Source organism: Apodemus sylvaticus, chromosome 13, assembly GCF_947179515.1.
Source record: "Apodemus sylvaticus chromosome 13, mApoSyl1.1, whole genome shotgun sequence".
NCBI lineage: Eukaryota > Metazoa > Chordata > Mammalia > Rodentia > Muridae > Apodemus > Apodemus sylvaticus.
In genome coordinates this window covers 82,790,662-82,805,915 of record NC_067484.1, presented here as the reverse complement: position 1 = coordinate 82,805,915, position 15,254 = coordinate 82,790,662, and the positions used below count along the sequence as shown (strand labels likewise).

At 37.7% G+C, this 15,254-nt stretch overlaps 1 protein-coding gene across 5 annotated transcripts in view; it reads right to left on the bottom strand.

Moving 5' to 3' along the window:
* The window catches only part of Nol4 (nucleolar protein 4), a 351,736-nt gene extending 337,056 nt beyond the window's left edge, over nucleotides 1–14,680 (bottom strand). For all 5 annotated transcript variants that reach the window (XM_052155473.1, XM_052155475.1, XM_052155474.1 and 2 more), the window contains exon 1: nucleotides 14,417–14,680. In XM_052155473.1, coding sequence (XP_052011433.1) covers nucleotides 14,417–14,680 — 264 coding nt within the window. The remainder of the gene's footprint in view (nucleotides 1–14,416) is intronic.
* Between the last annotated feature and the right edge of the window lie 574 nt (nucleotides 14,681–15,254).

The following is a 15,254-nucleotide window of genomic DNA, read 5'->3' as shown; positions in this document are numbered from 1 at the left end:
CAATAAAGTAGGGACCAAAGTCATAAGGTCTTTTAAAGTATGGACCTAGAGAAGATCAGATTATAGGCAATGGTTGAATGATGGTACCAGGCACATCAGTAGGAAAACTTCCTGCACAGTAGGGATAAGCCTTCAGGAAGCACAACACCTGCTACCACAGAGACCTATCACCCTATGGGCATTCCTACTGTTGAGATTTTACCTTTCATTCATATTTTTATGGCTGGTCAAATGCCACTTTTTCTCTTTCTCTTTTCTTCACTACCTTTTCTGAGTATGCTTAGCCATGCCTGAGAAGTCATTTTTTTTTCTTGGATGTCAAAGGAATTTCCTTCAGCAATGAAGTTCTTCCGCCCAGTGTGCTGTCCACATTTTCAATAGGCAACAGCCTGGGTTTGCCCTTTTCCTACTTTAAAATGGTGTTGCCTGTTGCTCTTGACTGAGTGTCATGATTTTGAAGTTTAGACTTTAGGATGTGATCTTTCTACCCTTATCAGAAAATTTTAGGATATATTAATCATAGCACATCACCCATTGTCATCAATAATATTGCACGTGAGCAAAAGGCACTTATTTTGAATATCTGCTTTATAAAGTATACAGAGATTTAAAATGAAATACACATCTCAATTGCTTACTTAGGGATAAAGGTGCTATGATAGATTTTTATAATTATGAGCATGCTTCCTTTGCTAGCTAAATTATAAATTTGTAAAAAAAAATACAAGAAACACTTCTTTAATCTATAATTCAAACTAAACATTACCCTACCCTAGTTCAAGTTGCTGCTAATTATAAATTAACATATTTCAAATTAAGGAGACCAACAAATAAACTCATTGTTTTGTAAAGATAGATTTTATAAAGAAATAATGAGCTGAAACAAACATTAACAAAAACTCCTGTCTTGACCTCAGTGAGCACCAATAGGCAAACAAACTGTGTCCCAGGAGAGCAGTGACCCATATCTGATATTCAAACAAACCTCTCATAGTATATTTAAAAATCCCATCTAATTAGGCCAATTGGGTAGAGCATGCCAAGGTTATGACCAAGCAAGACACTAGATCCCCATATGGGCCATTCAGCTTTGCCCCATGTCCCTGGATTAAACCCTTAAAATCCTCCGTCCATCTGGCAGTGAAAGCCAACAGAAAGGGCTCACTTGTCTCACACCAGCTTGGGACAGCCTCACTCTCCCACTGACCACTTGCAAAATGGAAAAACAAAAACAAAGACCCTAAAAACATAATGCTTCAAATAATTTGCATAAATATTGCCTTATACACAATGAGATTTAATATTCAATAGAACTGCATTTATTGCTGAAAACATAACTAAATGAAAGAAAATTAGCCAAGAACAGAAAGATTAGATTTTTGGCTGTAAAGCAGGAGTTTCCATTATTCCCATTAAGATTCCATCTTCTTAAACTTAAATTCTGAATCTTTCAATGCCTCCCAGTTTTCTAATGGCTCCAAAACACTTGAAAAATCTATAACCGTGGAGATAATGACATTAAATGAACACTTGATTAAAACTAGGAAGAGTGGAACACTTGAGCAAACTGCAGATGGTAAGGATGGGAAAAAAATCAAATAAACTCAACAGCGAAAAGGAAACCTATCATCTATCTCCCTCTAATAGTTTAAAACTATGTATCATATGATTGTATATGTGTATGTTTATATATATGATGTATGTGTAGTATATGTACATGTCTATGTCTATGATGGATATGTTGGATATGTTAGATATGATAGATAAGGTATATATATATTATATATATATTATATATGTGTGTGTGTGTATGTGTATGTGTAAGTGTATATGATGTATATGATGTATATGATGTTTATGATGCATATGGAGTATATGGAGTATGTGTATGTGTATGTGAATATGTACTATCTTCTACATTCTATTCCCCAAGCAGCAGGTAGGAAATTTTAAAAGGCATTTAATTTTTATATATATATTTTTTATTTTCTATATTTTTTTGTTTACAATCCAAAAGCTTTCCCCTTTCCCAGTTCCCCCTCCCCATATGTCCCATAAGTCCTCTTCTCTCCCTCCATTCTCCTATCTTTCCCCCTCCCTTTTCTAGGCATTTACTTTATATTAATGTTTTGTAAATTAAGTTATAAAATAGATCTTTCCAATCAAAAGAAGTCAATATTTTTCTGAAACAATTTTTGAGAAATCTTTTTATATAAATTATAACTATGTCAATAATAATTTATCTTTACACATAAATTTCTGTCTTCCGATTCCTGTGGAAAACAGTGTGTCATCTTCAATTTCATTGGGCCACGTCTAGTAACATGAAAGATATTTTTAAATAAAAAACTTTAATAGAAATATAAAAATATGAATATGATATATATGTGTATATGTATAGCAAGCATACTATATACTTTCATGTATCTATGTGTATGTATGTGTAAAAATATATGTATACATGTCTTAATGTTATTGATTAGCATTAAATGTTTCAAATGCTTTACCATAATCTACTTGCTTTATTATAAATTATCTTGTTATGGACTACTCATCACCAAAACCCACAAAATAGTTGCAATTTAAGTATTAGTTTTTATCTGCTGCTGCAGAGGTAAGTAAACATTGCCTATGTTAACCTGTCTTAATTGCACTAATACCATGGGAAATTTTACCTGAATGTTTATGTACTAATTATCTTTTACTGAATAAGAAATTATTACTAAAGAATGGCTCAAAATGTCCTATACATTATTTAATGTCTGTGAGGCATAAAGCAAGCATGTTTTAAGTGACGTTTTTGCTTGTTTTAACATGATGATGAATTGGTCTCTCTTCAGAAAGCTCCCCTAGGATAAGGCCCACATCCAAACTTTGTTTTGTTGTGCAAAATCCATTTCTTTGCAATTGTAGGACTTTAGTCCCTAGAATTCTGTCAGCTGTTGGCCACATTGCTATCAATATATTAAAGTGACCTCTACTCTATATCTTTTAGTTGTGTCGACTTGGCAGATGAAAAAATATCTATTTACTCTGTGGGATATCATACATAAATATACATGAATAATATAGGAAGTATGCATGCACGATAGAATGGGTAACTCCATTTACCTGACAGATGTATTGGACCACAGGTGCCCTGTGTGTCATAAGAGCACATATATACATTCCTTTTTAATTTTTCAAGAATCCATCATGCTTTCAGAATTATTGTAGCCTTGCCACATAAATAGATCACAAACTTATCCTCCCTATTCATTTTTGATTAGGTATCCACAAATAGCATCTCCTCACTTTTTAACCTAGCCATGATCATAGCATCTCCTCACTTAAACCTACCCATGATTAACTCAAACCTCTCTAAACCACCATCCTCCTAATTCCATAAAGTCAACATTTTTGTATGTTTGATTGAATGGTTGATTGGTTGTTTTTCTTGTCAATCTCATGCATGAGTATCATCATGCAGTATTTGTCTTCCTCTGTCTATCTCATTTTTCTTAATGTCATGACCCCCAGGTTTAGGTTTGTCACAAATGCTTATTCAAGACTAAACAATTTTCTACTGTGTTTATGAATGAATACTTTGACTAATATAAAAATGGCATCAAAATGGACTAAAAGTTTAAATGTAAGATCTAGAACTTTCAAGGTACTAAAAGAACTGGGGAGGTGGCAGGGGGAACCTCCAGGAAGTTTGTCTGAGTAGTAACATCTTTAGATATGACCTCAAAAACATTAGTAATGAGAGCAAAACTAGAACACTGTGATGTTACACCAAACTACAATGCTTTTACATATAACAAAGACAACAACATCATACAAAGACAAGCTACAGAATATAAGAGAATGTTTGAAAACTAAATATCTGACATAAAATTAATGTCTAAAATATGTAAGGAATCCAAACAACTCAATAGAAAGCAAATAAACATTTCAGATTAAAAATTGATTCAAATAACCGGACAGGTATTTCCTAAAGGAAGACATACAAGTAGCCAACAGATGGCGAGGATATATGTCTATCAATACAATAAATGATATAGAGGGTCTCCAAAATATTAAAAATGGCACCTCTTTAACATAGGCAAGGGCAATGATCCAGAAGGTCCAACAGGGGCATGCGCACTTATGTTTACTGCAGAACCATTCATAACGGCCAAGACATGGATGCAACCTAAGGGTTAGCAACCTGGGCTCCGCTCTGTCTCTGCAGAGAGGGTTTCCCTGGAACTGAATATATTTCAGGCTTGTTTTTTCCTTTATGTTTTAACCTGTTTTGTTTTTAATATTTTCAATACACTTTCATTAAACGATTCTAATGTAAATATATTTTGCTCAAGTTCTTCCAGTCTCCCAAGTCCTTCCAGATCCTCTTGCTTTAACTACCCACCAGACTTCAAGTTCTTTCTTAAAAACAACAAAAAACAATACAACTGTTCCAAACCAAGAAAACAAAAAATAAGGAAAAACAATGCCCAAAGGAAGAAAAAAAAAGTAGAACATCAAACTGTAACCAAATAAAGCACACACAAAAACACCTGTGGAGTCAAGTATATGTTGATCAAATACTTTTGAACATGCGGCCAATTCTGTAGGAACTGATAACACCCAGTGTCATTCCATTAGAGAAAACTGATTTCCCTCATCACACTGGTGTAGATAATAGTTCAACTGCTAACTTCTAGCCTAGTGGTTAGGTATTTATCTCTTCATTCATTCATTCATTCGTCAAAAAAAAAAAAACAAAAGAAAATAATATATAAGATAAAACGAAGCTGAAGTTGGACAAGACAAAGAGACCAAGAGAAGGCACAGGATTCTTTCGTGACTTTTCCTAGTGTCCTTTGTATGAAAAGAATGAAATGATTAGGCCAGAGACAGTTAAGCATCCCTGTGTTAAAGTTGACCTGAACTATGAGCATGTGTAGGTTCTACCTTACCCACACGCAAATACATGTGATTACTCAATATTAAGGATATTTTGGAATTGTCTTAAAATTTTCCTGTTACAATTCATAAAAATTGGAGAACTATAGGACTTTCCATTGCACAAGTAGAGTAATAGGAATAAAATCAACATACAAGCAAGAAAAAGCTTGGGATTATATTTTAATTGTTGCCTGAAAACAAATTCAGCATTTTAAGAGAAACCGAAGCTGTAATAATATTTATAATTAACAAACATATTTCAAGTCAAAAGTGCTATGTATTACAAAGTGACTCGACATCATCTGTTTTTCCTAAGTTTAATCGATTACTATTTTAAAAACTTTATTGAAATTAATAAAAATATGACCTATCTTAAATTTTTTATTAGAATTAATAAAAATTTGATATGTGTATAGCCTGACTCAATTACTCAGCAACAAGCTAGTGAACTGTATTGATTTGAAACCTAATAGTAATTTTATTCCCTGTACTGTTATTTCAAACAACATGTTGAACTGTGTGACTTTAATGTTTTACTCATTTAATTTATATTTTCCAATATCTTTAAACCATGGAGAACATCTAGTTTATGCCCACAAATCTATTTAAGTCCTTTCATCCCTGCTATAACATTTCTGGCAGCTGTCAGTTCTTGCAGAATAAAATCTAAACTAATTTAGCACTAGAAGCTCCTCATAATCTCTCCCCACCTGACTTTTTCAACATATCTCTACTGTATCCTACATTTTATTTATTCTAGATTATGTAGCATCCCTTAAAAATACCTCAAAGTTATTTATCCAATGGTAGAAACATCAAGTGTGCACAACTGTTTGGTGTATGCCACGAATCTGCAGGGTTGTGATTAGTGTTGTGACCTTTAAGTACAGAGACACCCCTTATACAACAGGAGGTGATATGTTAGTTAAAGTATAACATGTGAGTCACAGTGTTCTACATGAGGCAATTATGGACTGAGGATCATCATGACAAGCATACACCAAAAAACAGACACTTGTGTGTCCACGGGAGTTTGAAAAGTAATGTACGGAAGGGAATTACTTTTTTTTATTCAATATATTCTTTATTTACATTTCAAATGATTTTCCCTTTCCTGGATCCCCACTCCCCTAAAGTCCCATAAGCCCTCTTCCCTACCCCTGTTCCCACATCCACCCCTTCCCACTTCCCTATTCTGGTATTTCTCTACTGCTATTGTCACAATATTCAGTATTGCTGCACTGAGCCTTTCCAAAATCAGGGGCCACTCCTTCCTTCTTCTTGTACCTCATTTGATATATGGATTATGTCTTGGGTATTCAAAGTTTCTAGGCTAATATCTGCTTATCAGTGAGTGCATACCGTGAGTGATCTTTTGAGTCTGGGTTACCTCACTTAGTATGATATTCTCCAGCTCCATCCATTTGTCTAAGAATTTCATGAATTCATTGTTTCTAATGGCTGAATAGTACTCCATTGTGTAGATATACCACATTTTTTGTAGCCATTCCTCCGTTGAGGGACATCTGGGTTCTTTCCAGCTTCTGGCTACTACAATGTAAGGAATTCTCTTCCTTACTATCAATGTAAGGAAGAGAATTCTCAAACATGGGTGGATTAGATGGACAGACAGATTTAAAGCTCATCTCTATATATTCGTCTTTTAGTTAGTGTGTTGAATATCAGTATGAGACCTTAATTGAAATTTAATGTTGGAGAACTATTTTTGGAGTGTCTTTCTTAAACTTTTAGAAACATCTTAATTCAAGGACTGTGGATTCCACTTAAATATTTTGTTACCTAAAGTTGAACGATTCTGATAAATCCACCTTAACTTAGATCTTTATTTTCATAGATGAACAGAGTAAGAAGTTGCAGCTGCACAGGATCATTGTGAAGATTAAAGGTGACAAATGTATTGTTTAATATTTGTTTATCTAAAATAAGAACTTAATAAGCATAAGTATCAATATATTATCATCAATCACATTCACATTCAATATTTTCATATGCTTAGACAAGATATATGATTTCTGAAAAGTTTTTGAAGATGCTATTTTTTTTTTACATTATGTGCAAATTATGTGTAAGCTGAGGGAGTGCCTGTAAGTTCAGTGCCCCTACAGGCCAAACTGGGCACAGGATCCCTTGGAGCTGGTGTTATAACTGCTTTTAAGCTGCCCATAGTGGGGAGAGGGGGGCTAGAAACTGAATTTGGGGTCCTTAGCAAGAGCAGTAGTATATGCTCCCAAAGCTGAACTATCTCTCTAGCCCCAACACTCTTGAGAAGAAATAGTCACCAGATTTTTGGCCTTAAAGAGTGTTCAGAAGTGATTGAAAATAGTTGTACCCCCCCTCTTAAAAATAATAATAATAATATAACTGGCAGATGAACCGACAGTCACATATCTTGATATATGTTATATATATGAATGACATCATCATTTGTTACTTTAATATTTGCATATTCCGATTTTATGGCAGTGGAATTCACAATAACCAAAAAATGGAAGCAATGTCCACAATCATTAGCGTAATACACAAACAAAACTTAGTGTACATACTCAATGGGATATAACTCACAAAAGGAAGACAATTTCAAATATTTCATCATAGATGAATACTAAATACATTGTGTTAAGCAAACTGAGGCAGTTACAAAAAAAGACAAATCCAGGAACAGGGTACATACTATATAAAATGTTGTAAAGGAATGTTTCAAACAGATACATAAATTGCAATATGCCTAACATATTAGCATTTAACAGTAATTAACTATACAGCTTAAATTATTAAGACTCTAAATTTCATATATTTTAGTAATTACACAGTTGGGTGGAGGGGCATATGGACAGACATATTGGTATAGGGATGAAAAAATCCTCTCACATGAATTTAAGAAGGAATGCCTGGTCACAAAACAGCTGAGTAGGAAACTGTTTCATAATGAACACAAACAAAATCCCACATTACTTCAGGTAGTAAGAATCTCTATCTTCAAATGGGCTTTAGAGATTTGACCAAATTACCAAGCAACATATATATGAATATATAGCTGGTGAGAACCTTACATCTGCAGGAGCTACGATGTCATTGGCCAGAACAAGCTTGCCAAGAACCAATTATAGGAGAGAGGAAGCGAGTCCACCACAGCACACAGACTTTCTGGCTTAGATGCATAGGTGAATTGTGTTGCCATAAATGGGAAAATATGACAACTCAAGGAGAGATTTCAGTTTATAGAACCTAGGCTGGAGATGGGATAGGAAGGAAAAAATAATTTTTATGTATTTTCAGTTAAGATTCTCTGAAATATTTTGGTGGAAGTACCCAGTAGACGATATAAGACAGATTTTGAGGAAACCCAGACAATGTCCAAGTGTGGTCACCTATGAAATTACAGGGAGATAAAGACTTCAGCTACATCTTAGACACATGATCTCATTCTAAGGACAAAGAAGTATATAATTTATGAAACTGGCAAAAAGATTTTCCTCATAATAAGATACAAGAGAGCTGTCTAAAGTTCTGATGGAGAAACCTAAAAGCATCTATTTCTAAGTTGTTATCTAGGTGCAGAGGCCAAGAAAGTTTCTCCAGTGAACACAAGCCTTGCAGGAGATGTCACACAAGCTGCTCCTTGTGGAAAGAGTAGACCTTAGGCTTAAGAGCTCGCCAAACCTGAGAAATTAGTAGTAAAGAAAACTAGATAGATTTACTTTTAGACATGAACAAAGGAAAATATTGTAAGAGCCAAAACCTTGACAGAATAAACACATTAACAGTATATAATAATATTTGATATGTAACGCAAAATAACTCAAACCTAGTAGATGCAATATAAACCAAGAGCTAAGTGACAAAAAGGTTTGATGAGAAAAAATGTCTGTCCTTCATAATTGGAGAAATTTAATGAAAACATATTCAATTGAAAATTTTACCTAAAAGAACAATGGAATTCAGCCATTTAATTTCCTTATTTTCTTATTCTTATTTTTTGTCTATTAGCAATTCTTTCAATCTCATGTTATTTGTACAGTTTGGAAATACTATAAATATTTTACTTGAAAAGCATAACATTTCAATGCCATTTTGGAGATATTATTTGTCTATTCTTATACAACAATAAATGCATCCAAACTGCCTTGGCTATATGCACTTGGAAACACAGCATTGGTTGATGGTGGCAGATGTCTAGATGAGACATTTGGCAAGTCTTTTTCTTCCATCTATACATTAAAATTTCTTAAATCACAAGAATGCTTAGGATTTACAAATTAAAGTCATTGTTTACAAAAAAAGATAATATCTGAACAATTAACATGCACAGAGAATTACCCACAAACACACAGTCTTTGTGTATTTTAATTCCATGTTTTGAACTCATGATATATGCCTAATTTATAATTATACCTTTATAATAATTTTGTGCCAAAAATGCTACTTTAGACACAAGCTTCTAACTTATAGACCAATCCTTCAGATATAATCAATATTCCTATTTGTTAAATCGAGTATATCCTGTATTAGTTATTATTATGCAAAAACAAGCAATTAATATCACTGATATTTCAAAAGTAGGAGATTCTACTTGGCCGCCAGCTGTACTAATAGCACAGCAAAGGATAGAATGATGCCCAGAGATTTATATTCTTCCCAAAATGCTCTGCTTCCTGCTTACTGTTTCCATTATTCATATTGTCATACAGAGATTTTGAAAAAGGATATAGCCTAAACCATACTAGATTCATCTTGAATCTTCTCATTTAGACAATAAAAAAAATAGAAGTCTTAGAAAATATAGTAGTTGTGAGGAAGATGATCCTGACACAGGATTGAAGGCCTTGAAAGTTTTATTGCATAACCCAGTATCTGCTCCCTCATCTTTTCCTGGCTTGTACAGTGTCTCCAAAATAAAATCTTGAAGAAACATATTCAGGCAGCACAGAAGTCTACTGTAGGAAACAGACAAACACTGAGTATTGACCACCCTCCCTTTCATTGTATTTAATATTAAAACAGTGAAGAACAAATGGAAGTCAAGAATTACTTTCTCATGGTCTTCGACAGGGGTAATCTTCACTTACTTAGTCCTTATATTCACGGGTGTTTATATCTAAGTATTCTGCCAGTTGGAATTTATTCAATTGACCTGCACTGAAGGTTCCCAGTGCTTCTAAGACTTTACGCAGGCTCTGAACAAGAAACATACTATAGATGTTCCTCATGGCAATGCCACAAGGAACTCCTAGCCGACCCCCTACAAGCCACATTATCAGCATTATTTATGAGCCCTGTTTAACCCTCCAAACAGATGTGCATATACTACAAGCTATGTTATCTGTGAGTGTCAACCTGTTCTGTCTAAGGATAGAGTCGCAAAAACTTGACCATTACGGTGAGTTATGCCTCTTTTTTAGGCTCAAAGTATAATGGGCTGAGGGCATAGTTTCTCCTCTCTGATATCTGTAGCAAATTTCAGATCAAGGTCTAATATGAGATGTTTCCAAAAGTGTGATGCTAGAAGAGAAGAGGAACTGGATGCATATTCCTCATAGGTCATTTCTCTCGTTTTTATTAGAATAAAGGGTTTATGACCCAGACCACAGTAAACTAACAAAATGCTGTTTATGATCTTGTCCATGAATATTCATTGTAATCACTTTAGAGTCATCAATTACTAGTATGCATAGCAAGAACAATATGAACTCTAAGACTACAGATTGCAGGACTGAATAAATCATCATTTTAAAATCATATCGCTAAAGAAACTGCATATTCATTTGTGGAAGAAAATGCATTTTAGGCTCCACAGTAAAGTAAATATAGATGACAGTATATAGTTAGGCAGAATTTACACCTATACTTCCTTGCAAATATAGGTCAAAATATTCTACGATTTGGTTATTCAGTTTCTATCTTCACTACTTTGAAACTAAAAGGATTTCAAGCATGAGATTACCAAATTTCTCATCAATATTCTGTTCAATATAATACGATTTTCAAAGTATAGAACAACACTTTTGTCATAATGCAGAATGACAAACTGAATAAATTTTCTCATTTTTTAACCTACCATTCATACTATCAAGTGGTATAATGTATTGTGGTAATTCAGACTGTAACTATGTTTCAGTTCACTGTTGTCAGAAAACAAAATGTCATGCAGGTTCAAAAGTTTCTAAGGAGCTATCAAAGTAGTAAACAGTCATACTCCTACTTATTTGAAATTATCTCTGAGTTTGTTGCAGTCACTGTCAGATATTTGCTGAGTTGCTGCTCTTTTTTGTTTTTAGAGCTTTAAGGCACCCATTCTTTCATTCTTCAGAATTTCTTACACCTTTTGTAAAAACAATGCACTAAGAGTGATTATGTGGAGTCAAACAATATATAAACAGATGGGGTTCTAAGCCAACTGCTTACAAGTACACATCCAGGCCCCCATCCTGACCTAAAATGGCTGAGTTGCCGGATGGTGTTGCTTGGTGACCAAATAGTGTCATTTCAGCCACTGAGTTATCTAAACATCAGTGACAGAAAGTCCCCTCAGCTTCAGACCTGGCCAAGACAAATATTAAAGGGCTTATTTATCCCTTCCAGTTGTTGGCGATTTTTATTTTAAATCAATGCTTGCAACCTCGGTTTTAAAGTTGAGGGTCGGGGGCAAGAGTATCCGCCAAGCTGCATCTGTTCTTTGCAGAAAATAAGAGGTAGAAAGAACCTCCCTGAGCTTGGCAGACGGTCTGCTGCAATTAAGTCCATGAAGTGTTTCTCTTCTGCTCCTGTGTACCCTCCCAGTTGCTTTCTGTCTCTCTTTCACTAAATGAAAGTAGTTAATTACCTCAGGCCAGTCCTCTCCTCTTTCCCTCTCCCCTTTTGCTGTAGTAATGATGTCTAATTATCAGCAGCAGTGGGTTAATGCAACTTCAGGAGCAAAGCACATCTCACTGACAGAGAAGCTAGCCGGCCTCCCTCAGACCCCAAGGAGCTCAGAATAACTCCATCTAGTTGAAAATATCATTCAAAGGCAGTTCCCTGTTTCATGCAATGTATGCTCTTAATGAGAAGAAAACATCTTTCTGTCTTTTTGGTAACTGGATTTATGCTATGAGGAAGACAACCGAGCCTGGCTTTTAGGGGGAAATGCATTCAGACATTGGGAAAGAGGATAAAGGGGAAATTTTATTTATTTCTATCTGGTTGAAACTGTGATTGGCTGCCTCTCAGAGAAGGTGGAGCCTAGAATTCTGTGTCAGGAGCACAGAAAATTTTTCATAAAGAACAGTAGACGAGCTCATGAATTAAAATCGTATTCAACATTTCAAAATAGGCTGAATGAAATGCCGGGTGCTTTAATACTACACAGAAATCATTTAACAATATCACCTGGCAGATCACATTGTCTCCCATTAATCTATGGAATCTTTACTGAAAAGAGACACACGTGCTACTTTATTATTCCTCCTGCAGCTGTCACCCTGCTAGACGTCTTAGCAGTAATTCTCTAACAGCCCCACGTTTATTTTTTTTTGACATGAAAATATGGGTGTCACAGCATGTGAATGCTGGTTTGAATAACTCACGCCCACGATTGTCTTGATGCCTCTACAACCTTTATAGAATTTATGCTATTTGTAATTTTAATTAGTCTTCAAAGGGACACATATTCTAACACACATAATGGCTGTTATCAAATCAATACAAACATGAACTATTGAACCAAAACAGAGCATCTAAATTTAACACAAAAAGAACAAAAAAACCTGAAAAACTTTCTAGCTATCAATGATATACAACATATAATAATTATATATGTGACCATAGTTAAACAGTACTTTAAAATATATTAATATTTTACTCACTCAGAATTCTAATTCACTTTGCTTAACGACAAATTATTTTCTTGTCTAGTTCTTGATATTAGACTCTAAGTGAAACAAAGCAATTCATTTTTGAAACACACTTCTGGCTCATGCAGATGTAAATAAGCCATACTCTAACTGATGCCAACCTAGTTTTTCACCCAGCAAGACAAGCAAACACCTCCCCATTGTCTTTAGCAGCACTCAGGGTTACAGGAGAAAGCAAAAGCACCATTTGTATCTACCTCCTGCAAACCTTTCAAAAACTGCACAAGAAAAAAAAAAAGGAAACGAAACTTTTCTGCATTCCCAATTCACCTTTGTTTCCACATTTTCCATATAAAATCCACACCCCCCCCCAAACATCCTTCCTTCCCTCAACCACTCCCAGTTAAAGGTGGGAAACCAAAAGCTGCTTTCCAAACCTGAGAGTCCTCCAGACGGAGCTTGGAAGAGCCTTTCATGCATATATCTCCACTATCATGCACCTTAAAGAGAGCATAGCCTTCTCTTCCAGAAACCTTCTAACATCCTCAGGGGACTATGCACTAGGAAACAGTCGCCAGTAAAAGTGAGGGGGGGGGGAACTAGGGGGAAGGAGCAAAGCTCAACGAATCCCAAAGCGAGACAAAAATACAAAGGGTGCCAGATAGCTCCTCGACACCGTTCACTCTAGGTGAGCCCGTATGAGGCAGCTAGGCGTTATACATCTGACCTGAGCTCCTACTTGTATCCCCCTGTTCCCTTCTTGCAGAGGAAGCGGATGCTGCGGCAGCCTCCCAGCCCCACAGGCATCTGTGTTTTAGAATGGGATATGCCGGTTTCTAACACAGCCAGTTCCTCGCTCACTACAGCTTTGTGAGTAGGAGACAAGAACCAACCCAGAAAGAGGAACAAATACACCATTTGATTGCGCCCCAAACCGTCCCTCTTTGTTGTTCATCGCCTAGCTGGGGAAGTACAAGTGGAGAAGGGGATGGGGGGCGGGGAGGAGGAATGTCCAGGACGGTATCTGCCAACCAAACAGTCGCGGCTAGGATCTCAAGGGGCGACCAAGGCGCGCGGACTTGTCCTGGGTCTCCCCGCCAGCGTTCTCACAACAAAACTCGATAATGTCCTGGGGAAAGCCCCACATCCACCTCAATCGCCACATTCGGGCTTTGTGCCAATGAGGAGACACAGTAACCTATCTGTCAGCCTCGCCTGTTATCAGAGCCAGTGGCTGGGCTTCCAGCCTGGCCTTTATGCTCCCTGGTGGAGGTAGGACACGCGCCAGGCTCCCGGCGAAGGACGTGGGACAATGGCCTGGCCGGGGGTGGGGGGGAAGGCAGGCGCCGCCCGACGTGGTGAAGACAGGCTCCAGCCACCGTCCCGCAGCGCAGCCCGGAGGCAGGGAGGGCCGCCTGCTTAAAATAAAGGACCACAAAGACTTTCTAGAAGGAAATCACGCCTGGCCACCGCGTCTGGCCACCGCGTCTGGGGAGGACTTGGGGAGGGGGTTGGGGAGGGCTGGGGGGGGGGGCTAGGAGCCAACAGTGTCTCCAGCATCTCTTTGCCTTCCCCTCTCTCCGCCCTCCCTTCCGGGCTGCTCCAACAGACAAATAACAGGGAAACCGGCTCACCGTGGTTTTGACCCGCACGAAGAGCACTTGCTTGGCGCCGCCGCCTCCCCCACGGACCTCATCCGGTTGGCCCAGCTGGAAACCCTTCGATTTGACCCAGAATTTAAATTTGGCATTGTCGGTGGAGCTTGACTCTGAGCCGTTGAGAAGCTGGACAATCCGCTCGTATTTCTTACGGGTCACCGTTTTGGTCTTGCCTGAGTCCCCGTAAGTCCTAAGGCACCAGTCCTGGAACTGGCGGTACATGTCGCGCTCGCTCTCCATGGTCCCCCGCTGCCGTGGGCCGGATGCTCCCAGCGCACTTCGCACCTGTTCACCCTGGGTTCATGAAATATTCAGCCCAGACCACGATGCAAGGACGCGAGGTCCCGGCCGAGCCGCGGGAGCCTGCCTCCGGTGGGGTGGGGGGAAGATCAGGGAGAGAGGAGGAGGGTCCGGATGGGCACCAGCAATCAATGCCCCGTGCTACCAAGTCTGGCTCGTGCCTAATTGCAAAGGATGTCTCGGACGCTTTTCTAGTGCTCTTAGCGGTCGGTCCCTTTAACACTGTGTGACCAGCACCATCCCAACAGCATCTGGCTCAGAGGACCTGGGTTTCTGAATAATTAAAATCCCATTTCTTAGTTTATTAAAAATGCCAATATTGACTTGAGGTGGTCGGTCTCTCGATGCCTCGCCCCCAGGGCTGTGTCCAGGGCAGGGCAGGTGGAGCGCAAGGCAGTCTCCTGGAGCGCGTCCCAGAAGCTTCCACAGCGGATGGTCCAGGAGTCGGGGCTGTGCCTCTAGCAAAAGCAGCCTTCTGCTGAAGAGCCTCAGTGGGCACGCGGGTCCCTGGACT